General features: G+C 41.2%; 1 protein-coding gene across 2 annotated transcripts in view; it reads left to right on the top strand.

Moving 5' to 3' along the window:
* The window catches only part of WASHC5 (WASH complex subunit 5), a 55,645-nt gene extending 29,989 nt beyond the window's left edge, over positions 1 to 25,656 (top strand). Inside the window, exons 17-29 of one of the 2 annotated variants that reach the window (XM_065903308.1) lie at positions 655 to 735; positions 4,893 to 4,994; positions 5,841 to 6,020; positions 9,557 to 9,681; positions 12,337 to 12,499; positions 12,913 to 13,015; positions 13,104 to 13,183; positions 15,366 to 15,469; positions 16,655 to 16,784; positions 18,232 to 18,328; positions 22,046 to 22,199; positions 23,301 to 23,388; positions 25,230 to 25,656. In XM_065903308.1, coding sequence (XP_065759380.1) covers positions 655 to 735; positions 4,893 to 4,994; positions 5,841 to 6,020; positions 9,557 to 9,681; positions 12,337 to 12,499; positions 12,913 to 13,015; positions 13,104 to 13,183; positions 15,366 to 15,469; positions 16,655 to 16,784; positions 18,232 to 18,328; positions 22,046 to 22,199; positions 23,301 to 23,388; positions 25,230 to 25,286 — 1,464 coding nt within the window. In that variant the 3' untranslated portion in view covers positions 25,287 to 25,656. The remainder of the gene's footprint in view (positions 1 to 654; positions 736 to 4,892; positions 4,995 to 5,840; positions 6,021 to 9,556; positions 9,682 to 12,336; positions 12,500 to 12,912; positions 13,016 to 13,103; positions 13,184 to 15,365; positions 15,470 to 16,654; positions 16,785 to 18,231; positions 18,329 to 22,045; positions 22,200 to 23,300; positions 23,389 to 25,229) is intronic. The other variant, XM_065903310.1, reaches the window with a different exon arrangement.
* The last annotated feature ends 542 nt before the right edge of the window (positions 25,657 to 26,198 follow it).

Below are 26,198 nucleotides of genomic sequence, written 5' to 3'. Positions count from 1 at the left end.
CCATTACACAAGTAAGCAGTCTTAGAAGTAGTTCTTCTCAAATGCCTCTGCTTTTCTTTCTCCCTCAACTTAGAGACCTGAAAAATAAAATCAAGTAAAATTTGAAACTGTGATAACCAGTTTCAACTGTGATAACCAGTTGTGTCACATCCTCTGACACAACTCCAGAAGTTACATTAGGCATTGAGATCATCAAGCTCAGAATTTCCACACTGATTCTAACTCAAGAATATAGCCTCAGTCAACCTTTTCAGTGTCTCCCAGTGTTGCTTGGAAAGAATGTGGACTGCAGTAAAAGGGAGGTTACCTTTTCAGTTTCTCCATGAGCCTTTTGATTTTGGGAGGTATCTTCTATATCACTGAATCCTGCTTTCACCTAATGTGTGAAATGCTGAGGCCCAAAGAAGGGGAAATGGTTGATCAAAGGGTAAAGAATGATTGAACATCTGACTCAGTCACCCAGTAGGTCTGACAGTGGTCAACACCCCAGAGCCTCATTTCTGACCAGGATATGTACACACAGGTGCCTTCAAGCTACATGCTTGTTCTCTTGTCTTTGCCCTTTCAGAACTATTACCAATTATTTTAGCTTCCCATAGAAGTGATGGGTCTTTTATGAGAAGTACTTCATTAACCTCTTTTTCTTTGTTGAAGGTTGCCAAGCTTACTCATGCTATTTCCATTTTTACTGAAGGCATCTTAATGATGAAGACAACTTTGGTCGGCATCATCAAGGTAATGGTCTTAATGTGGCCTGGTAGTAAGCCTCTCTGTCATTTGGATTTCTGCAGAATTTATGCTGTGGGGGTAGTGTCATCATCTTATACCCTTTACTATTTCACATGCAGTATTTCATTTTCATTTTACTCACTTATGAACAGAGAAAGAGAAAGCATTATTTTCCTTATTTTTCACAATACCCAGGATTTCCTAAACTCTAAGAAAAAAATTTTTATTGAATTTTTGTAATAACAAAACAAAATAATTAAATTCCCTTAGGCAGAGTAGCTTGCTTACTTGATCACTTACTATCTCTTTCCTCCTTGCCTGCAACCTTTCTTTCTCTTTAATGTTTTTATACTGTACCTCAAGTGCAGAGAGCTGAGATCATGGTAAACCTCTGACCATAGGCCATTGCCATCACCAGTACATGCAAGCTCCTCTCTTACTTTTTTCTTTCTCTTCTCCTGGATACCCACCCCCAGACCCCATAACACCCACTCTGATTTCTGTCCATAAATATGCAAGTCTCCTTATTTTTAGCAAGTAGTATTATTTTATGTGTGCACATTTTTTATTTCTCTAAATCATATTCTGCTCCAAAGCCTCATTCTTTTTCTAACATTTCTCACTAGTTATTGCTTTCAGAATTTATTTATGTTGTAATGAGGTTGTTGGTTACTTCTTACTGCTACAGAGAATTCCACACTTTACTTAGCTGTTCCCCAGGGCAGAGATGCTGCTCATTTTCATACCTGTGCTTCCTGTTACCATCAGCAGTGTCAAGATGAGCATCTCTGAACATGTCCCCATGTAGGCCTGTGCAAGAATTGCTCTGAAGTCTGCCTGCCCAGGAGTAGGTCAGAGTCTTAGGACACATTTGTACTTACTTTGTCTCAGTACAGCCAGATTGCCTCCTCACATGACTTGTTTCCTGTGTTTCTACCCCCATTTTGGCCAATACTAGCCATGATCCGCTTCCTAATTTTTGTTCTCCAAACGGGTCTAAAGTGGTATATCATTGCTGTTTTATTATAATTTGTAATCCTAAGATGACTAGTGGATGCACCCACTCGGTTTGTGGTGCTCTTATTTATTTTTCCATTTATCTGACATCAGTAGAATCTTAACATTTCCAATTTTCTAAAGAATTTTCATTGAATTGCTATAACATTTGTTTTAATGAAGTCCAAGAAAATATAGGAAATGAACCTAAAAGAAACGGAACTTTACTATGTTGTTTCTAGAAATGTAGTAAAGAAATACCATTCTAGCCCTGTAGTATTAATGGACTCTATTAAACATGCTTTAGGCCTGATGCCAGTTTAAGTCAGTTGATATTCAGAGAGTACACAGACAGGTTATCACTTCTCACTCATCTTTATGTGATGATACATCCTAGGACCAGATTAGTCTTAAATGCAAAGTGACTAGTTGGATGTAATAAAACCTAGTAATTAGCAATAATTATCAAAGGAAGGACTGCTTAAGAAAAATGTAAATCTCTTACCAGAATCTTTCACTTAATTAGCGCAAGTATGTTAGTGTTAGTTGCTCAGTCATGTTGGATACTCAGGCTTTGCATAGCTAGGACTGTAGTCCGCCAGGTTCCTCTGTCCATGGGATTTCCCAGGTAAGAATACTGGAGTGGGTTGCCATTCCTCAAGGGTCAAATCCAGGTCTCCCGCATTACAGGCAGAGTCTTTATCATCTGAGTCACCAATAAGTGCAAAGGGAATGTCATCTTGACGTCCTTTAAGCTTACATTGTCTCTGCCAGTTTAACAACTCAGGGCTTTATGTGGGATCCCATGGCCTTCGGGTATCTGTAAACTTTGAATGTTATGGATCTATTTCAAACGCTTTCAAAGAGTTCTAACTCATTTTAGTTAGTATGAGTTAAAACAAGTGAGATATACACAGATACACATATAATGTCCATTGTTAGATGTAACCAAAATAATAGAAGTAACCTAAGCATTTTATGAGTGAGAGAATGGCTGACTATATCATGGTGCAGTCACACTGTGGATTGCTTTCCTGCCATTCAAAAATAACTTATCACTAGGAAATTTCCAAAATGTAAAGTGGAAAAGCAGTTGCAATATACAACATGCAGTATATATATGTACATACTGGGTTAACCAAAAATTTCATTCAGGTTTTTCATAATGTCTTACAAATAAATCTTAGGGCTAAATTGGTCCAGATGAACTTTTTGGCCAGCCCAATATTTGGATCCCACGTAGACATTTTTTCTTGGTAGATAATTGCTTCACAATGTTGTGTTGGTTTCTGCCATACATCCGCATGAACCCGTCACAGGTATCCATCGCCCCCTCCCTTCTGAGCCCCCTTCCCACCTCCCACCCCTTTAGGTTGTCACAGAGAAATGGGTGGAGCTCCCCGTGTCACACAGCTAGTTCGGTCTTGCTGTCTTACAGATGGTAAGGTGTATGTCTCCAGACTGTTCTCAGTTCATCCCACCCCTGCTTCCTGCACTGTGTCCCCAAGTCTGTTCTCTACGTCTGCCTCTGCATTGCTCCCCTGCAGATGCATTCACCGTATGGCCACCATGGAGAACATTATGGAGATTCTGTAAAAAATTAGAAATACCACATGACCATTTAGATCTTTTTAATTAAATATATTTAAGAGCAAATACATATATAAATTAATAGAGAAGGATCTGGAGGATCCATGTGAAAACTCTTAACTGTTGTTAACCACAGAAGGTAGACAGAACCGCAGGGAGGGAGCTGTGTGAAAGGGCCCTTCCCTTCCCTGTGAGTGCTCCGCAGGTTGGTGGAAGCCTGGGGAGAATGGGAAGCGCTCTTTAAGACCATGAGATTCATGAAAACATTGAACTCTTTTTCATGAAATCTGTTTTTATAAGGGCTGTTTCTTTGGAAATTTCATTTTACCTGCTTGAATTTGTTTTCATTGCCTGTATTTATTTATAATTTACCCTTTTCTTGTGAAATACAGCATAGATGCCTAAAGCTACAGAAACAATTGTGTAGCTTGATGGGTTAGTGTGAGATAAAGACCACTCACTCCCACCACCTCTCAAGCCCAGAGATATAGTTCAGCTAACTGCCACCCCAGGATCCTCCTCGTGGGCCCTGACCTAACCCCAGTCTCTCTGTTTGTAGTTTTATTATCCAAAAGTAAATCTCTAGATACTTTAGTTCAGATTTTCCCATTAAAAAAAAAAAAATGTGTCTTTTAAGACTGATTTACTCCTCAAATTCCTCCTTCATTCCTTTCTTTCCTTACAGTTTGTCTGTTGAAGAACTCAAGGTCTTGACCTGTTATTTCTCCTCAGTCTGGCTTTCGATGACTGCCTGATCACAGTGTAGTCCAATAAGTTCCTCTGGCTTTTGTATTTTCAGCAACTTTTTCATTGCAGTTATCTTCCTTAAATTTTAAATATCATCAAATCCAGATGGAACTCATCAATTGTCTTTATGACTTTTTTAAATAATAAGTCTTGACAAATTAAAAGAAACATGTCTTAGAGAATTCAAAGGACTATTAAAACTATTTGATATTTTATAGATTTGACAGGAGACTTTTAAGGAATAACAAAAGCTTTCTCATTATAGAAAAAAAGAATCAGCAAAATAAGCTATAGAATTAAATAGCAGATTTCTTTCCTATTTTATCTCCCTAATTACAAACAGCATCCTGAGACTACTAAGAGAAAAAAGAATTGTTGAATCTGCAGAGGTCCAACCCCAAGCTTGATTTTGCTCGTATGATTATAGATGCCTTTAGATAACTTCCAGATGAGAGATGTGCCCTGAATTCCAGTGCAGGCCATTCAGTCCACCACCTCCTCCTGGTGATAAGAAAAGGCACTCTTAATGAAATGATCAAAATGTGAGGCCATTTAAAACTTTCCGTACCCACCATCTTTGAAATGACATGTAAAATTATCATGAATGTTGCTGAGATAAATTAAGTCCTACCGAGGTGACAGGTTCTAACAATTTTATCTGAGCTGCACAAGATCAAAGAGGGGCAGGAAAGGGGGAAAAAAATTGTAATCATTTAGGATTGAGGTAGGGAAGTACTCCCCTACAGATTCTGGAGACTGTCTTTCCTCTGTGTTTCTTCTAGACCGAGCTTTTCCTAACTAACATTTAATGCTTTTCAATTTGCATTTAGGTGGATCCAAAACAACTGCTGGAGGATGGAATCAGGAAGGAGCTTGTTAAGCGTGTTGCTTTTGCCCTTCATAAGGGTTTGATCTTCAACCCCCGAGCCAAGGTAGCCCATCATCAGAATGAGTCTGTCCTTGCCCTCGACTCAACTTGCAGAATGTTCTAGAATGTCATTTTGAACACGAGGAAGACCTTTCTTCCTATCTAACATATATCTACTGTATCATATTCAGTACAATGAACTGATGTGTTTTTTGATCCTATCTTTTTTTTATTTTGGTGGGGTTTTTTATTAATTTATTTAATTGAAGGATAATTACTTTACAGAATTGTGTTGGTTTCCAAACATCAATCAGCCATAGATAGACATATGTCCCCTCCCTGTTGAACCTCCCACCGATCCCACCCTTGATCCTATCTTATAAGCATTCATATTATAAGAAAACCCTTTTTAAAATCACCCATTTCCTTCAAGTTTAATAATTAAACTGATATTTATGATTCCAGGTTCTTTCTCATAGTGAAAAGAATTTGTTAAGCCCAAAACAGATTGGAAAGGCTGTAATTTTTTTTTCTTTGCTTGCTCTGCTAGAGAATATGATCATTTTTCTCAAGAGAGAAAGAACAGGCCTAAAATTTACATCTGAAATCACATCAGTAAATTCAATTTAATTAAGGTTAGAGTCGTCAAATGATGAGAGAAATCATTGATACTCATTTTTAATATTCTTTTATATGAGGCTTTCTTCCCAAGTGAATGAAATATACTCTTTATTGGATGCCTGGCATAAATTACCACTCACTCTAAATGAGGTAGGAATAAGTATTTCCAGCACTGTCCTCAGCTGTCACTGTGGTCTCTCACTTGGGATTTCCTTGACAGTCTCATGTAGGTGTTAGCGGTTGACAGACTGTGCCAGTATAACAGGTTTCTGCCTCTTCTTTCACACAGCCGAGTGAACTAATGCCCAAGCTGAAAGAACTGGGAGCCACCATGGATGGATTCCATCGTTCTTTTGAATATATTCAGGACTATGTCAACATTTATGGCCTGAAGATTTGGCAGGAAGAAGTATCTCGTATTATAAATTACAATGTGGAACAAGAATGTAATAACTTCTTAAGAACAAAGGTATCTAAACAGATTTTAATATTCTTGACTATATATCACTTCTGACATGCCCCAAACCTCAGGAATGCCAACAACAAATGCTTAAACAATTACTAAAACTCCGTAACCACTGCAGAGTCACAAATACCTTCAGAGTAACTTCAGGAGCTGTGAGGGTTGCAGAAAGGTTTCTGTGACCATACTGACCTCGCCAAGTTTACTGTCCTTAGACTTAATTAAGCAGACTTAATTACATGGCTACAGAATGAAACCATCTAGTATAGTCATTATAAATCAGGTACTCAGGAGTTCCAAAGATATAAGAGCTCATCTGGGTTTGATCAGAGTATGTACCTAAGAGCAGAATTGCTGGGTCATTTAGTAGTTCTGCATTTAACTTACAAACCACCAAACTGTTTCCCACAGTGCCTGCACCATTTGTTCATTCCCACCAGCAGTGTCTAAGGGTTCTAGGTTTTCCACATCCTCGCCAATACTTGTTTATTTCCTCTTTTTTTCTTTTTAATTATAACCATCCTAGTGAGTCTGAATGGTATTTCATTGTGGTTTTGATTTGCATTTCCATCATGACTAATGATGTTGAGAGTCTTTTCATGTGCTTATCGACCATGTTATATCTTCTTTGGAGAAATATCAAGTCCTTTGCCTATTTTTTATTGGATTATTTTGAGCACCACATTCTTTTTGTTGTTGTTGCTTTTTGTTTTTTTTTTTCCCCAATTATTTTTATTAGTTGGAGGCTAATTACTTTACAATATTGTAGTGGTTTTTGCCATACATTGACATGAATCAGCCATGGATTTACATGTGTTCCCCATCCTGAACCCCTCTCCCACCTCCCTCCCCATCCCCTCCCTCTGGGTCATCCCAGTGCACCAGCCCCGAGCACCCTGTCTCATGCATCCAACCTGTACCCGCGATCTGTTTTACACTTGATAATATACATGTTTCGATGCTGTTCTCTCAAATCATCCCACCCTCACCTTCTCCCATGGAGTCCAAAAGTCTGTTTTATACATCTGTGTCTCTTTTTCTGTCTTGCATATAGGGTTATCATTACCATCTTTCTAAATTCCATATATATGCGTTAATATACTGTATTGGTGTTTTTCTTTCTGGCTTACTTCACTCTGTATAATGGGCTCCAGTTTCATCCAGCTCATTAGAACTGATTCAAATGCATTCTTTTTAATGGCTGAGTAATATTCCATTGTGTATATGTACCACAGCTTTCTTATCCATTCGTCTGCTGATGGGCATCCAGGTTGCTTCCATGTCCTGGCTATTATAAACAGCGCTGTGATGAACATTGGGGTACACGTGTCTCTTTCAGATCTGGTTTCCTCAGTGTGTATGCCCAGGAGTGGGATTGCTACGTCATATGGCAGTTCTATCTCCAGTTTTTTAAGGAATCTCCACACTGTTCTCCATAGCGGCTGTACTAGTTTGCAGTCCCACCAACAGTGTAAGAGGGTTCCCTTTTCTCCACACCCTATCCAGCATTTATTGCTTGTAGACTTTTGGGTAGCAGCCATTCTGACTGGAGTGTAATGGTACCTCATTGAGGTTTTGATTTGCATTTCTCTGATAATGTGTGATGTTGAGCATCTTTTCATGTGTTTGTTAGCCATCTGTATGTCTTCTTTGGAGAAATGTCTGTTTAGATCTTTGGCCCATTTTTTGATTGGGTCATTTTTCTGAAATTGAGCTGCAGGAATTGCTTGTATATTTTTGAGAGTAATTCTTTGTCTGTTGCTTTGTTTGTTATTATTTTCTCCCATTCTGAAGGCTGTCTTTTCACCTTGCTTATAGTTTCCTTTGTTGTGCAAAAGCTTTTAAGTTTAATTAGGTCCCATTTGTTTAGTTTTGCTTATTTCCAATATTCTGGGAGGTGGGTCATAGAGGATCTTCCTGTGATTTATGTCGGAGAGTGTTTTGCCTATGTTGTCCTCTAGGAGTTTTATAGTTTCTGGTCTTACATTTAGATCTTTAATTCATTTTGAGTTTATTTTTGTGTATAGTGTTAGAAAATGTTCTAGTTTCATTCTTTTACAAGTGGTTGACCAGTTTTCCCAGCACCACTTGTTAAAGAGGTGGTCTTTTTTCCATTGTATATTCTTGCCCCCTTTGTTGAAGACAAGGTGTCCATAGGTACGGGGATTTATCTCTGGGCTCTCTATTTTGTTCCATTGGTCTATATTTCTGTCTTTGTGCCAGTACCATACTGTCTTGATGACTGTGGCCATGTAGTAGAGCCTGAAGGTTGTGGTTGATTCCTCCAGTTCCATTCTTCTTTCTCACGATTGCTTTGGCTATTTGAGGTTTTTTGTATTTCCATACAAATTGTGAAATTATTTGTTCTAGTTCTATGAAGAATACCATTGGTAGCTTGATAGAGATTGCATTGAATCTATAGATTGCTTTGGATAGGATACTCATTTTCACAATATTGGTTCTTCCAATCCATGAACAGGGTATTTTTCTCCATCTGTTTGTGTCCTCTTTGATTTTTTTCATCAGTGTTTTATAGTTTTCTATGCATAGGTCTTTTGTTTCTTTAGGTAGATGTACTCCTAAGTATTTTATTCTTTTTGTTGCAATGGTGAATGGTATTGTTTCCTTAATTTCTCTTTGTTTTCTCATTGTTAGTGTATAGGAATTTCTGTGTGTTAATTTTATATCCTGCAACTTTACTGTATTCATTGATTAGCTCTAGTAATTTTCTGGTAGAGTCTTTAGGGTTTTCTATGTAGAGGATCATGTCATCTGCAAACAGTGAGGGTTTCACTTCTTTTCCTATCTGGATTCCTTTTATTTCTTTTTCTGCTCTGATTGCTGTGGCCAAAACTTCCAAAACTATGTTGAATAGTAGTGGTGAGAGTGGGCACCCTTGTCTTGTTTCTGATTTTAGGGGAAATGCTTTCAATTTTTCCCTATTAAGGATAATATTTACTGTGGGTTTGTCATATATAGCTTTTATTATGTTGAGGTATGTTCCTTCTATTCCTGCTTTCTGGAGAGTTTTTGTCATAAACGGATGTTGAATTTTGTCAAAGGCTTTATTTGCATTTATTGTGAGCACCACATTCTTAAGTGTCACAACTCAGAAGACTGATCTTAGTAATTAACAAGGAGTCACTCACAAGTTTTTTATTAGGGAACTGACGTGATTCATGTGACATTTTCAAAAGATTATGTATCTTCCAGCCCTATATTTTGGATGTTTATTATTCCATTGATACATGTCAACTTGTAAGACAGAAAGTAAGAAATTCCTGTCTTTTTCCACTTCTCAATCTCTTCACTTTTTCACAATTATTTGTTTTTTTAATAAATATTATATGTGGTATTTCTGGGAGGCTTTTACTACAGTTTTTAAATTTTATTCTTCAAAATCAAGGAGCCATTTATAGTCACTGTTCATGCAATATTATCTTTGTAAAATTATATAAGAAAAGGATAACTAGGTTAACTTATCAAAGATGCACTAAATATTTATGTCCTTGGGGTTCTTTTTTTTTTTTTTTTTTTTCTAGATTCAAGATTGGCAAAGTATGTACCAGTCCACTCATATTCCAATACCAAAGTTTACCCCTGTGGACGAGTCTGTAACATTTATTGGTCGACTCTGCAGAGAAATCTTGCGAATCACAGACCCAAAGTAGGTGTACCTCAATTCCACTGGGCCTTGAACCTCATGGACAGCAAGTCTCTAAACATATTGATCATATCCTTGACCTCTACTCAGATCATATCCTTGTTCCTGCCATTGCCGGAGCCTTTCTCATGGGTTGATTAAGTTTACTTTTTCTGGGACTGCATGTTTTCCTCAGTGTGACTGAGGTCACCCCAGTCCAAAGACATAGAGATGAAAACAATTAGAAGGTCTATTCAGCCACCTCTTATTTTAGTCTATGCCTCTGTTTCTTTCCAGCTAACATTACTTGGGTCTGTGGACTACCAGGTTTATTAAAACTTTAAATTCCAAATTGCTCCTGTGGGTCTGTCACTTATGACCTACTCCCCCATTGCAGTCACTGGCCTTGCACTTGCCAGCTCACACCTTGCACTTCTGAGATGACCTTCTTGTTTCTCAGCTCCACCCTCGGGCACTTTTGCAGAAGACCCAGCATTTCTTGGGCACTCGCCTTATGTGCTCCTCCTGACACACATCCCTTCACTTACCCATCACAACAGTCTAAAGGGGTAGGCACTGTTATTCATCCCATGTGCCTCTCGAAGTAACCGAGGCACAGAAAAGCTCAGTCACTTGCCCAGAATTTAATCAGTGGTGGCCCCAGAGTAGGCACCAGGCCCTCTGGCTCTGGAGCCCAACTCTTAAAGCCTGTGTCATTCAAGGGCAACAGTGACTTACAGATTATATGTACAGTCACTTGGGTGAAAACCTCATGTAATCAAAACGGCCACTGAGAATACTACACGTGGGCACCACAGTGGGGACTTGCATGCTGTCTGTCCCAGGAGGTCCAGCAGAGTCCTCACTTTTCTGCAGTTGAGCCTCTGATGAAACAACTGGTACTAAGCCCTACTAAGGGGAGAGCAGGCTCCTGTCTGCTCTCATGTTCACCCCTGGGCCTGGGCCTGCTCAGTGGAATGACCAGTGTGGTTTCCCAGGGAAAGGTGGTGTCTCTTCTTTCTCAGTCCAGCTGTGTGGGTGAAGTTGACTTTGTGCAAGTTAAATGTCCTCATGACACGTGTTCTCTATACCGCCTTCACATTCAGACTGATTTTGTCTGTCAGAACTTAAGAAACTTGACAAACCATATGTCACCTTCAGCAGAAATGAGTTTGGTCTGTGACTCACAGGCCAAAAAGATTAAATGATCCAAAACGTTTTGGGACTCCTCCTTTCTCAGTCCCCATGGGTTGATCTCAGAAGCCCTCCTAGAAACCTGTCCACCTCACTCACTTAATGCCAGCTTAATACTGGCAGACAGGATCAATCTTGACTGGGATTTCCATGTTATGTATGTTCTCAAAATTAGGAACCTGTCAGTGATGCATGCAAAGTGCCCACACCTAATGGTGGAAGCAGGATACTTTGAAGCCTGAAAGTAGACTGCTGCTCTGGAAGTCATCTTGTTCTTCCATTTAGTTCCAAATTTAAAATTCCCTAGCTCCTGAGTCTCTCTTAATTCCCTCCGAAGCTTCATTTCAGTAAAGATATGTGTTGGCTCTTAGGATTGGGGCCATATCATTTTGTGGGGCCTGTAGAAAGTAGAGGCTAGGATTCCACCCCAGGCATAACCAATCCAACCCTCCAGAAATGAGATCTCAACATCTGTTTTTGTAAACATGTTCTACCATTGACTTAGGGCTTCCCAGGTGGCTCAGTGGGTAAAGAATCCATCTGCAATGCTAGAGACACAGTGGGGTTCAATCCCTGGGTTGGGAAGGCCCCCTGGAGGAGGACATGGTAACCCACTCCAGTATTCTTGCCTGGGAAATCCCATGGAGAGAGGAGCCTGATGGACTACAGTCCATAGGGTCTCAAAGAGTCTGACACGACTGAAGCAACTGAGAACACACAAATGCACCATTGATTTAAGGTCCCCATGCGAACATTTGAGAATCTTGGTGGTTGTGGGTGTGGTGTTATAATCAGGCTTGGCTAAGACTCAGTTATTTCATGTGTAAAACGAAAGTCAAACCCAGCTTGCACATCACAGAGCTATTCCAAGGATGAAGAGAGAGCACTCGGAAAGGTCTGGCCCAGTGCCTGACACATAGGCAGTCCTCAGTAAATGTTGTCGGTTTTTATCATCACCATTGTTACACTCTTGAGTCTCAAAGGGAATCGTTGGTCGATGACCGGGACTAGGAGGAAAGAGGAAATGGCTCTGTCATCATGACCTCAGACATCAAGGCACAAGCATTCAAAGTTCCTTTCTTACTAAAGTGGAAATGGGACAAGACACTGTTTTGTTCCCAGTCTCTGGATTTTTACAGAAAGCCCCTCCAGAAAGGCAATGCGGCTCTGAAGTCGTCCAGCCTGATGGCTGAATCTAGCCTTGTCCTTGAGATATGACTCAACTACCCAACCCAGTGGAAATGTATCATTCAAACTGGTGACATAGCAAGGGCAGGAAGTGACTTAACTGAATTTTGCCTTCCTGGCCCATTGGACATTCACCGTGAGATGTCTTGGGTGCCCAGATGCAGGGATTATTAAAGCACAGATCATGAAACCATTGTTCTTCCTATCTGATGCCCCAAATCCTATTGTATCCCTCATCCTTTCAGGGTGAATTCTGAGCTGATTTTGGGTTTTGAGTTTGTTTTGTTTATGTTTTAGAATGACATGTCACATTGACCAGCTGAACACTTGGTATGATATGAAAACCCATCAAGAAGTGACCAGCAGCCGCCTTTTCTCAGAAATTCAAAACACCTTGGGGACTTTTGGTTTGAACGGGTTAGACAGGCTTCTGTGCTTTATGATTGTCAAAGAGTTACAGGTAAGCCCTCAGGTGTCCATGTCTGTGTTCTGCTATCCTGGGGAAGAAGGGAGTAGAGGAAGGGAGTAGAAGAAAGGGAGTTTACCCTTTCTTTCATACTTTCCTACACTGACATCAGGCATATTTATATAACTCCTGCTAAATAGAGAAGAACTGAGAATAAACTAGAATCTCTTTGGCCAGCGTAGTATTTTTATGCGTAAAGTTTTTGTGAATTTCATCTTAGAAACCAGCAACTCCTCCCAGCAGGGGATGTTTCTGATGGGAACCGGAAGTTGTGTCTTCCCCGTCCTCTTTTTGTAGCTTTGTGTGAATGAGGCTTGTCTGTGTTCTGTGTCGCCTTTCAGTTAACTGGAGCATTTCTTCATTTTATTCATTATATTTGGTTCTTTGATCATGCCTTCTCGTTTTAGAATTTCCTCAGCATGTTTCAGAAAATTATCTTGCGAGACAGAACTGTGCAGGAGACTTTAAAAACCCTCATGAGTGCCGTCAGCCCCCTAAAAAGTATTGTAGGTAAGTGTTCTAAAATGAGCCTGAGGTAGAGTGAACACTGTAGCCTTTCCAAATTTACTAAATAGAAACTCATATTTTAACCTTTCAGCAAACTCGAATAAAATTTATTTTTCCGCCATTGCCAAAACCCAGAAGATTTGGACTTCTTATCTTGAGGCTATCATGAAGGTATGTTGTGAGAGAGGTGATGCTATGGTTTTTTCATTATTAATTTCTTGTAACTTGGTTACCCCCAAGAAAGTCACTCTTTTTCTTTGGCCATCAAACCAAAAATACACCACTTCAGTTTTATCATTATTTCTAAATGTCTCTGTTCTTGGGGTGTTCTTGACAGTGCTTTTCATTGGCCCATTTATCATGCTGCTTTCACTGATGAAAACTCATTTTGAAATGCCTTTTAGCAAAAGGTGCTTTCACTTAAGGAAATAGGAGTTTTCCTTCCTTGGTCATCCTCCGTCCTCATGTGACAAGTTCATTAATGAACTGTTGTCAGTTTGCCGGCCTAATCTCAGCCTTTAGAGTTGTTAAGTATCTGCACAAAAACTAGAGAGCCAGGTTCCTTTGGACATGTTATCTTTACACTGTGACTAGAACGTGTGTCTTTGGAAATGAGTGAGAAAGTAAGATGGGGAGATTACAGGTACACGTCATCTTATTGTACTTCGCTTTACTGCACTTTGCAGGTATTGCATTTTGTACAGGTTGAAGATTTGTGACAACGCTGTGTCGAGCAAGTCTGTCACCACCATTTTTCCAACAACTTTTGCTCACTTTATATCACACTTCAGGAATTCTCGCAATACTACAAATTTTTTCATAATTGTTATATTTGTGACAGTGATCTGTGATCAGTGACCTTTGTTACCACTCTGACTCTGAAGGATGGCCAGCTTTTTTGGCAATAGAGTATTTTTAAATTATTTTTTAGACATAATACTTTTATACACTTAACAAACTACAATATAATGTAGACATAACTTTTATATGCACTGGAAAACCAGAAAATTCATGTGACTCACTTTATTGCAATATTTGCTTTATTATGGTGATCTGGAGCCAAACTCAGTATTTCCAAGGTGTGCCTGTGATTTGTCGGATGGAAATCCAGCTTCCTTTAGAATCCACGCATCTGCCTTTACACTGTGGCATTGGCTTCCAGAGACACCTTGTATCTTTTGCATATCCTTCTCTCATCACTTGGTAATCTGAGACATTAAATACCATTAATGTTAACATTAAGTAACCCTTTGTTGAACACCCTTATGTCAGTTGCTGTAAGACAGAGTTCAAGGAAGCTGGTTGCCTCCCTGGAAAGCCTACTCACAGTAAAGTAGGAAAGAATAGATGTCCTGGTGGAAAACTGACTGATGGTTAAAAGTATCAGATACCAAAGGACAAGTCTAGACTACTCACAGAATTTGGAGTAGTCCTGTTCTCTTGTTCCCAATTATGTAAGTTGCTCAGTGAGACAGGAATTGTTGGCGTCTCAGTCCAATTCACGGTATATTTCTCATCATTTCACTGAGTTCTAGTTCTAATTTGGAAACTTAAATTGAATAGAAGCCTTTGGCTCTGCTAGATGGCCTCTTGTTATATAGGTCTGACATGCCGTAAGCCAGGATGACAAGGGAAGCAAGTTATAACAAATTTGTTCTTTTAATCACTTGAGAATTACATTTTGTTATAATTGGCTTCCATTGTTATCCTGTATGTTTTATTTCATACATTCAAAAGAACCATTCTGAGACAGCATCCATAGGCATCTCCAGCGTCCTACAGATGTCCAAAGTGCCAACAAAACATGAAGAACCCCTGGTTTCAGGGTTATCATTGTTAGAAGGGCCTTCTTGGAAGACTGTATGTAGGTTATTTTATCACCTAGATTATTTCACAATCTGTAATCCTGAGGGATGTAGACATACTGATACTGACAAAATGTTAGAGTGAAATGGCACCCTTAGGGCTTGAGAAAGTTCAATTTAGGACAGATAAAGAAAGGAGGGCTTCTCATTAATGGTTACTGAACATGAGAACTTATTCTAAAAGATCTGAAATAGAGCTTCAGAACACATACCTTTAATCCACGGACAATAGGAACATTAATGTTTGACTTTTAGACTATTAGTTCACTATTAGACTTCAGGGTTCTGTTGAGGTTGGCGTACAGAATCTCTGCAGACATTTCTTTAAGGGTCCCTTGTGCTCCATCAGGGGTGATACTCGTCTTAGGCATGAAACCAGTCCAGGAAATCCTTGAATTTTTCTGCAGAATGTTGTGAACCTTTCAATAAAAGCTTGTCATCTTTTTGTTCATCAGCTTTTCCCTGTTCTTTCTCTTGCTTGTTTACAGGTTGGGCAGATGCAGATTCTGAGGCAACAGATCGCCAATGAATTAAATTATTCTTGTCGTTTTGACTCCAAACACCTGGCAGCTGCTCTGGAGAATCTCAATAAGTAAGCGCTGTCATTTGAAACAACCACCTCTGGGCCTAGATTGTTCATCAGTTAGCATCCCAGTATCTTCAGTACATACTTTTTTTTTTTAACTGGAGTACAATTGCTTTACAATGTTGTGTTAGTTTCTCCTGCAGCATGGTGAATCAGCTGCACGTCATACCTATAGCCCCTCTTCTTTGGTTTTCTTTCCCATTTAGGTCACCACAGAGCATTGAATAGAGTTCCCTGTGCTCCATAGTAGGTTCTCATTAGTTATCGGTTTTATACATTCAGTATCTAGGTGGCTGAGTGGTGAAGAATCTGCCTGCAAGGCAGAAGACATGGGTCCAGTTCCTGTGTCAGGAAGATCCTCTGGAGGAAGGCATGGCAGCCTACTCCAGTACTCTCGCCTGGAGAATCCCTTGGACAGAGAAGTCTGGTGGGCTACAGTCAGGGTCGCAAAGAGTCAGACAGGACTGAAGCGACTGAGCGTGCATGCAGGCACCTACTCTCTTAAGTCCTTTTTGAGTGAGAAGGCTCTCTGAATGTAGGCTTCCTTCCCATAGGTAATCAAATTTATCTTCAGAAGCCTCTTGCTTCAGTATTGTCTCTTGGTCTCTCTTTTTTTAATGGAATCATTTCAGCCAACATGCATTGATCACTTAATACCAGATAATTTGCTAGATTCTTGGCCAGACTGAGAAAGCAATTATCACCAAAATCCACTCTTGGCTTTCCACAGAACAGAATCACTGATTCTCCTGAGGGGAGTTAGAAGCACCTTGATGACCAGGCGTGGCTGTGGACACATATCCTAGCATCCAGTCACACTCTCCACCTGACCAGCAGCTTGCTCTCATTTTGAGCCTCCTGCTTAAAGATAAATAACCCACGCTTCTTGGTCTCAAAGTCAGTGTGCTTTTGACAAAGTAGGTATTGAAACTAGTTCAGTCAGCTCATAAAAATTTAAGTGGTGAAAGCAGTTGATTTGAGTGAACTCTAAAAGAAAACATAATTCAAGTTCAGATTTCCCATTTATCACCAATCACAAGTGTGGAAATTGGGAATTTGAAGGGAGCAAGCCCTTGCTTTACAGATGAGGACACTGAATCTCTGGAAGATTATATCATACCTTGTGTTAACTGTTGTCTGTATTCAGTTTATCTCTAACGTTTATCACTATTGTTGTTTTCCTTCATTCAGGGCTCTCCTAGCAGATATCGAAGCCCACTATCAGGACCCTTCACTTCCTTACCCCAAAGAAGATAACACCCTCTTATATGAAATCACTGCCTACCTGGAGGCAGCTGGCATCCACAACCCACTGAACAAGGTTCGTGATTACTAACATGTAATATAATGGTATGGTGGGAGACAGGGTGGGGCCGAAGGCCATCTGGCCCAGGTAGCAGATCCCTGCGCTCCGTCTGATATTGGAAGACCCTGGTTCCAATCCCCGAACCTCCGTTCTCGTGATCCTCTGCCCTTTCTGGGTTCCCATTCCCCACTTGTAATATGAAGATGATCACGCCTGCCCTGCCTGACTCAGGGCTGTGGGAGTCAAGTGATAACAGTGTTTGTCAGAATGAGTGACAAGTGCTGTATCAGTAAGAGATGAGGTTTAGGTTTCTCTGGGGTTTGGTATTTGAACTGCTCCTAAATGGTGGCCTTGATCCTTCTTGCCCAAAGACCCTTCCCTCCTTGGCTGACGGTAATCACAGTCAGAGTCTGGGGAGACAGGCTCTCTTCTGCTGTTTCTGATCTCCATAAACCTCTGAGAACTGCAGGCATTTTTCACAACTTGGTGCCAGATCTCATGTAGTGCCAGAACCTGTCCCAGGCTGACTTGAGGCTGTTTATACTCCTGTGAATTGTCATGTTTTTGCAGAAATACAGATAACTTTGCTTATAGTCTGTTACCCTAGACTGTATTGCCTACCTAAAATCTTTTTTGTAATACGAAATTCTGAAATCTGTATGATCACCTGGGTTTGAGGTAAGGTTATGAACATAAATAACACCTTACGTGTTACTATGTGCCAAGCACTGTGTTAACCCTGACCATAGGTGCTCTCACTTAATCTCACAGCAGCCTCATGAAATGTGCCCTTGTTGGGAGAGGAGCCTGAGGCTCAGAGGCTGATAACTCCCCAGGGCCCCACAGTAGCCAGCGATGGGGCCAGGCTGTCGGACCAGAGCTGGTGCTGCTGGCCAGGATGCCCCCCTGCCTCCCAGGGAATCAGGACGACTGGGGGGGTGGGGGAGGTGGCTGGGTGTGGCCCGACTGTGCTTTCTTTCTTGTGAACTGGGCCGGAGACTGCTCTGTGGCATTGCCCAGGGAAGAGGAAACGGACAATGGGACCCCTGCTTGCTTTCTGCTTATGCGGAGCCATGCATTGCTGTGTGGATCTTCTTTCTTTCTTTCTGCCTCTTTTCTCTTTCCCTCTCTTTGCCCTCCTTCCGGCTTGGCCTTGACTTTCTTGCTCATCTTCCTCCCCCTGCCCCCATTTTGTAACCAACATTAAGAGGATTGGAGGAAGAAAAAAGAGGATTGGGAGTAGTGGGGAGTAACTGCTAATCTCTAAGCACAATTGTTCCTTTCCCAAGAGGGCTGATTGTCAAGTAGATGTCTGTGTTTGGAGGGAGAGGGGGTCAGTGGTGTTAAATATAACTCTGAAGGCAGCGAATTAATGGAACCACCCTAGTTTTCAGTAGTCAGAAGAGCAAACTGAAATTAAGTGGCAGCTTTTCATTTGAAACTGTGTTCTTTCTCTTTCCAGATTTACATAACGACAAAGCGCTTACCCTACTTCCCAGTGGTCAACTTTCTGTTTTTGATCGCCCAGCTGCCAAAACTTCAGTACAACAAAAATCTAGGTACTTTATGACATTTATTCTTTACAATAAGGAACAATGGTGATAGATTAACATCTAACCAAACAGCTCTTGGTAGAGAATGCTGTGTCACATATGAGGTCTTTCTTAGTAATTGCATGTTTATAAAAATCCATGTCCTTGGGCCTCTGAAATATCATGAAGACAGTGGATTTAATATCAACCAGGTATAATCCATCTTTAATTTACAGTGGTTGATTATCCAACTTGTAAAATGTGTGGGACCTTTACTTCTCTCTTTTCTTTAAAGAAGCTGATTTTGGTGGGAAAGAAACTTCTTTTGGTTAATGTCCTATTCTTTCAGTAAGTGTCATGTGCTTACTGTGGAGCTTTGATATGAAGAGTAACAATATAGTTACAGAAAGGAGACTAATCCTCTGGTACTTTACCCTGGGATATCTGTTACTTTAGTTTTGAAAATACTTGATACAAACAATAGTTATTAAAGGCTATCAGTATATTTGTCCTTATCCAGCATTATAACCCAATTTTTTGTGTGTCATTGACTTTATCTTAAACATTTTTATAAGATTCCCAGGTATTTCCTCTGTCTCCAAACTTTATATCTAAGTAGAGGTTTTCAAAGTCTGCTATAGAGTTTAATTTACTTTAAAAGTATTTTCTATAAATGTAACCATATACTTTTTTTAACCAACAATTCCAAAATGTATTTCTTCTTTGAAGTATTTTCCTTCCTATTTCAAAAGTTTTTTAGGATAAAGATTTGGATTCTCCTTAAGGTTTTTAATTCCCTCATTCAAAAACATTCCTTTACTCCAGACACAGCCCCCATAACAATATTTGTCACAGCCACAGAGTGCAGGGCATGGTGCTCAGTCACTCAAGCATTAGTCACTCAGTCATGTCCAACTCTTGGCGACCCCATGGACTATAGTCTCTGTCCATGGATTTCCAAGGAAGCATACTGGAGTGGGTTGCCCTTCCCTTTTCCAGGGGATCTTCCCAACCCAGGGATCGAACCTACGTCTCCTTCATTGCAGGCAGATCTTTACCACCTGAGCCACCAGGGAAGCTCAGTCACTTGTCATGTGTAATTCTTTGTGACCCCATGGACAGTGACCCACCAGTCTCCTCTGTCCATGGGATTCTGCCAGCAGGAATACTAGAATGGGTTGTCTGTCGTTTCCTTCTCCAATTCAGGGCATGGTGGCACCCAGTAAACCTTGGCTGTAGGATGGAGGGAACAATTGTGTGTTTGGATTCTGACTTCACAACTTAACCACCTGTGTGACTTCGGCCAAGATACTTAAACTTGTGGGCCAATTAGAATTTAAAAATACCTGTGATGGTACCTCTCACAGAGCAAGTGCTTACCTGATGCTAAATTCTTTTCTGGATGTTGGTCAGAATCAGTGTAAAGAACTATCCCAAGATGGACTGAAAGGTTCATCTCAAGATTGAGAGATCCATGACCTCCCTCTCTTATGACTAAATAAGAATGTATGCTTCTTTGTAATAAGGCACATGAAGATACCTTGTTTTCTTTTCTCTGTTTTTTTTTTTTTTTTGATACCTTGTTTTCATTAAGACTGTTTGCTCACTGGTCTCATCTTCTGTTACCGTTTCATTGCATGTGGTTAAGGCCAGGCTCCTTCACTGTACAGCTGCTTATGAGAAGCATGTCACTATGCCACAGAATTCCCAGATCTTGAGATAAAACTGTGACGTGTCTTAGAAAGTTGCTGTGCCTGACTGCAGTCCTTTTCATAAATCAGGTCAGTGTGTTGAGTTGGGGATCAAATTAAAGGAAAAGCAGACTGAGGAAGGAGCGTCAGCATGTAGTGTACCCTGAAAGCTTGTCTATAAACCTGGTGAGCATTGTTCTCAAGACTGATCTAAGAAATGCACACCTGCTTGGTCAGGCTTTTAAAAAGGAATCTCTGTGGTGCTGCACTCAGAGAAGTCTTTGTTGTAAACATCCCCTTTGCTGTCTACCTTGGAAGGATTCTCTCTTCATGTTCTGAGTACGGCTAGTGTCTTTTACAGTGGGCATTGAGTAATTTGGAATTGCCAAGGCCTAGGTTATGTAAATCAAGATAGCTTGTTTTGGCATCTTAAATAAGTTTTCCCAGTCTTCACAAGAACCCAAATGTGGGGGTCTTTCAGTTTAACTTTCTAGTCAACTGCCAATCCTTTTCCCAAAGTGGTTGTACCATTTTCACAACTTACCATCATTTGGCCATCTCAGTCTTTCTAAACATTATAATGGGTATGTAGGGTATCTCATAGTTTTAACTTGCCTTTCCCTGATGAGTTATGACGTTGAGCACTTTTTCAAATGCTTTTTGACCGTTCTTTGTATATTTTTTGTTTGTTTATCTTTCTTTGCTAAGTGTCTGTTCAAGTCTTTTGCCTGTTTTTAAATTGAGCTGATAGCTTTTTTATCATTGAGTTGTAGGAGTTATTTATTTTATGGATACAAGTCCTTTTTTTGATAGACATGCTATAAATTTTTTTTCTTACAAAATGGTTTACCTATTCATTTTCTTACTTGTGACCTTAATGAGCAGAAGTTTTTATTGCTGATAATGTCCAATTTATCCATTTTTTCCCTTTATCACTAGCCCTTTCTATCCTCTAAGATATCTTTACCTATCCCAAGGGCACAGATTGTCCTATTTTTTTTTTCTAGAAACTTTGTACTTGTAGCTTTTACATTGAAGTCTCTGTGGTCTATTTCAAATTACTTTTTATGTGAAATAGGGCTCGAGGTTCATTTCTTTTCCCCATAAAGATATCTATTTTTAGCATCAGTTATTGAGAAGATTTCTCTTTCTCCATTAAATTGTGTGGATATCCATGTAAATTCAATTGATCCTTTAAGGGTATGACTCTTTTTGTATTTTCTTGCCCGTTCCATCGATCTGTTTACCTATCTTTATGCCAATGCTGTCTTGATGACTGTAACTTTATAATAAGTCTGAAATCTGGCAATGAAAGTTTCCAACTTTGTGGGGTTTTTTCCCCAACATTGGGCTCTGTCTCCTGTTCCCCAGGCAGCCATTCAGGCAGGTCAAGGTCTCCACATTGGGGCAGAAATCCTTAGTGACAAGGCCAGCTTTGGCACTCACTCACTCACTTGGCTTAGTTCCTTCTCCTCTTCTGACTTCTGTACATTCTTTTCTTGTGTAACATTTTATCTATCTCTTTTCTTTTTTCTTTTTAATTAGAGAATAATTGCTTTACAATATTGTGTTGACTTCCACCATACAACAACATGAATCAGCTCTAAGTATACATATGACCCTCCCTCCCAAACCTCCTCCCAACCCCACTAGGTTATCACAAAGTACCACGATGAGCTGCCTGTATTATACCGCAGCTTCCCATTAGCTATCTGTTTTACATATGGTAATGTATACGTTTAAACTCTGCTCTCTATAATACTTTCTACCATTGCATCCATTAATTACAAAATCCTAAAGAAACAGTGATGGTAATTATAAAAATTAGTACCCGTTCTAGGGTGTTGAATCCATTAGAGCACTAGAAGCCTCCACCAATCCTGGATCCAATTCGAAATGTGGTCCTGGATTGTCATTCCCTCCAGATAATCATCTGCCAGAGATCACATGGGCCCCAGCGTCTTGATATTCATGAACATTCATCCTGAATGAACGTGGCAAAAGGCCAGCGCGCCCCGCGGTGGTGTAACCTGTGGTCTGTCGGTCCTCGCAGGGATGGTCTGCCGAAAGCCTGCCGACCCCGTGGACTGGCCGCCCCTGGTGCTGGGGCTGCTCACTCTGCTGAAGCAGTTTCACTCCCGGTACACGGAGCAGTTCCTGGCGCTGATCGGCCAGTTCATCCGCTCCACAGTGGAGCAGTGCACAAGGTACGGGAGGCCAACCAGGACAAAGTGGGCTAGAGACCTCACGTGCCAGATTCCTCCTCTTATTGTCCCCCATAGAGCCTGGAGTTTGGAGAAGGCCATGGTACCCCACTCCAGTACTCTTGCCTGGAAAATCCCATGGACGGAGGAGCCTGGTGGGCTGCAGTCCATGGGGTCGCTACGAGTCGGACACGACTGAGCGACTTCACTTTCACTTTTCATATGCACGCATTGGAGAAGGAAATGGCAACCCACTCCAGTGTTCTTGCCTGGAGAATCCCAGGGACGGGGGAGCCTGGTGGGCTGCCGTCTGTGGGGTCGCACAGAGTCGGACACGACTGAAGCGACTTCGCAGCAGCAGCAGCAGAGCCAGGAACTGGCTGCTCACCCTGCTCTGTACGGCAGGTTGGGGCACATCTCCTGTTTGGGGCCCTTAAAGGCGTGCCCATCCTTAGTCACACCGCTGAGGAGTCACGGGGAGGCCCCTGGGAGCACCCACTGTGAAGGAGTCATGAGCACCATGAGCGAGCCCCACGGGGAAGAAAGTGGAGCCTGCCCCTCTGCCATCGTGGGGGCTGCGCTCAGACCTGTGGGCCCGTGTCCTCCCCCTGGGCCACTTACCCAGGGACGGCTCCACCCTTCAGTGGGAGTCGGGGAGCCGCCCCACTGTCAGCACAGCCCGAGTTCCTGGTGTGAAATCAAACAAATGAAACACAGAAGCTCCTGCTTGATACAAAGCTTGTAAACCTTTAGTTTTCCTCTCCTCCACCCCAAATGCGGCTTTTCTGGGTTAGAACAAGTTGTGTATTTGCATGGGATGCTGGGTCCTGAGTTTCCTTCTGTTACCCTAAAGGGTCAGCAGGGGCCACATCGTAAAGACCCAGGTACACCATTCAGAGAAGTTTCAATTCCCTCCTCCAGGCTGTGTGCTGAAGATCAGCCTGCAATATATGGCTCGATGTAATAATCAAGAGGAGATTCTGTAGATGTGTCTCTTCTTTGGCTTCATTTAGTCATCTGTCATTTTTTATCAGTCTTTCACTATTTTGACTAAGGGTCTACGTACAAAAGCAGTTCATTGATCCAGACTGTTCTTTGTTGCAGCCAGAAGATACCAGAAATGCCTGCTGATGTTGTGGGCGCCCTTCTGTTTCTGGAGGATTATGTTCGGTACACAAAGCTACCCCGGAGGGTAAGCAGTAGATAAAGAACACTATTGATGCCCCTTTGGGACCTCCCTGGAGAACCAGTGGTTAAGACTCTGCACTTCTATCACAGGAGGAGCCATGGTTGGGAGACTAAGATCCTTGGTTGGGAGACTAAGATTCCGCATGCCATACAGTGTGACCAAAAAAAAAATTAATGCCCTTTTTGTAGGAAGATAGTTTGAAGAAAGGCCCTGGACTCATGAGGAATGAAGTCCAGAAGCTCATTCCCTGTGGACAGCTCTGAGCCCCCCAGCCTGCTCTGCCCCAGGGCTCGGCTCAGAGATGTTCCTCCCTCTTCTGCACCTTCAGTGCTTTGTGAGAAGGCGTGATTGAACACAACTTCCCTCCTCATCTTCTCACCCTCTACCATGCCCTCCTCCAGTCTGCAGCACCCTGTTCAGGAGTTAGGATGGGCACTCCAGGAGAGAATTCCTTAAGAGGCCAGAGTAGCGGATGAGCGTGTGGTTTGTTTCTTCATCTCCACAATAACCCTGTTCCTGCAGCCCATTTGGCTAAGTTCCCTCCATGGTTGAAGTGTTGTACAGCCATGGTTTCCAAAAGTGACAAGAGTTCACCAAGATACGTGTGTAAGGATGTTCAGGACATAAAATTTAGTAGAGGTAAAGAACACAAGATTATGTGATCCTAGTTTTAAGTGTATGTATGTGTATAAATTGCAAGAATATGATACAAAATAATTACCACTTTTAGTTTTCTTTAGGGAATTAAGATCAGAGATTATTCCTTTTTATACTACTCTCCATTGTTCTCATTTTCCTTGAATTAGCAAGTGATACAAAGGTCTGTCTAGTCAAAGGTGTGGTTTTTCCACTAGTCATGTATGGATGTGAGAGTTGGACTATAAAGAAAGCTGAGTGCCAAAGAATTAATGCTTTTGAAATGTGGTGTTGGAGGAAACTCTTGAGTCCCTTGGACTGCAAGGAGATCTAACCAGTTCATCCTAAAGGAAATCAGTCCTGAAGGACTGATGCTGATCTGAAACTCCAATCCTTTGGCCACCTGATGTGAAGAACTGACTCATTTGAAAAGACCCTGATGCTGGGAAAGATTGAAGGCGGGAGGAGAAGGGGATGACAGAGGATGAGTTGGTTAGATGGCATTACCAACTCAATGGACATGAGTTTGGGTAAACTCTGGGAGTTGGTGATGGACAGGGAAGCCTGGCGTGCTGCAGTCCATGGGGTTGCAAAGAGTTGGACATGACTGAGCGACTGAACTCAACCAAAATTTATAGTCAGAAAAAAATTAAACATTGCTTTTAAAGACTACCAGTTTCCAGCACTAGATGTCCTGTTCTTCCTAGTTGGTCATTAGTTAATTATGAGATGACCTGAGACTAATCTTAGTACTTCCAAGAGGCATGTGCATTTTTGTAGATCGAAGTGCCTTGAAGAGCCAATGGATAGTCTCATCTAGGGGCAGGGCGGGGAAGGGACTGTCCTGCACCCCTTCAGATGTCCGCAGTGCCAAGAAATTAAACATCAGTGGTAGAAATACTGGAAAAAGATGGTGGTGGTTTCAATTAGTGGTCCAGTATTTCCCAGTGATTCACCTTACTCCAAAGGATGTCTTCCTCTCTTTAATTTTCATATGGAAAATTTTGAATTTTTTTATACCATACCAATATAATAGCATATAATAGGTATTATATGTTAATATATTCATGTTACTCTGCATTTCATTTTCATTTTACAACTACGCCACTCCATGTTATTTTTGTCTAGGACAGATTACCAGGGACTACTGATGAATTTGGTCTTCTTACACAATGAAACATTTAACTCTTTTGTTTTCATTTTTTTAGGTTGCTGAAGCACACGTGCCTAATTTCATTTTTGATGAGTTCAGAACAGTCCTGTAACTTTTTTTGACTTCTGCTTCTTCAATGAAAGGATTATCTGTAAATCTTCCCACCGTCACTAAAATGAACCTGGAAATGAAAAGAAACCACCTCGGAGAACTGCTTTTTTTCCCTTTCTTGTGGGAAACGTCAGACATTCTGAGTAAGATGTATCCACTGAACGAGTTAATATAATTAATATTGTTTAAATCATGGTATTATATACAATTTATATCATGTAGAAGCAGAACACATTTTTGTACTGCCTCTTATAAATGCTGACTATAATTGTTATGTATGAATCCCCTTAGTTTTATGTTCTAAAGAACTATTTGTGCAACTCCAGATTTTCAGTAAAATAGTATTGCTAGTACCTGAAGTCATTCTTCTGCCTGTTATTCAAAAACAACATATTCACCCAGCAAAAAACCTTGCCTGGAAGGTAAGAAAGGAGTCTGGTAGGTCCGATGTTGTGTCCCTGGTCACGTCCATGACAGGCTGGCAGGCACGTGGTGACAGCGAGACTGGTCCCAGGTGTAGGGATCACACAGTCCGCGGGCCACGCACCGTGGCCGTTTACCCCTGTCTGAGGCTGTGTCCTCTTCCAACCCAGATGCCTCAGGGGTTCCCTGCCTCCCTTCTGTAAGGCTCCCCAGCTTCAGCTGCCCCTTGCTCAACAGCCCCTGAGGAGCCCCACCCCAAGCCCCCACAACGCCCCCCCTTAATTTTATAACAGCCATTATTACCTTTTAACTCCCCCAAAATCCTAAATGACTTCTGCATGAAAATTACCCTGAAAGGGGAGCGGCCACCCTCCTGTGACAGTTTGGCTAAGAGTAAGGAAGGCGTTTTAACTCTGACCATGTAGTTAGCTCTGTCCTCTGGAGAGGAACAAGCGAAACAAAAAAAATCTTGAAATGTGAAGCTTATCGG

Source organism: Muntiacus reevesi, chromosome 12 (assembly GCF_963930625.1).
Source record: "Muntiacus reevesi chromosome 12, mMunRee1.1, whole genome shotgun sequence".
Taxonomy (NCBI): domain Eukaryota; kingdom Metazoa; phylum Chordata; class Mammalia; order Artiodactyla; family Cervidae; genus Muntiacus; species Muntiacus reevesi.
Note: the sequence above shows the minus strand (reverse complement) of the source record. Positions and strands in the feature narration are given on the sequence as shown.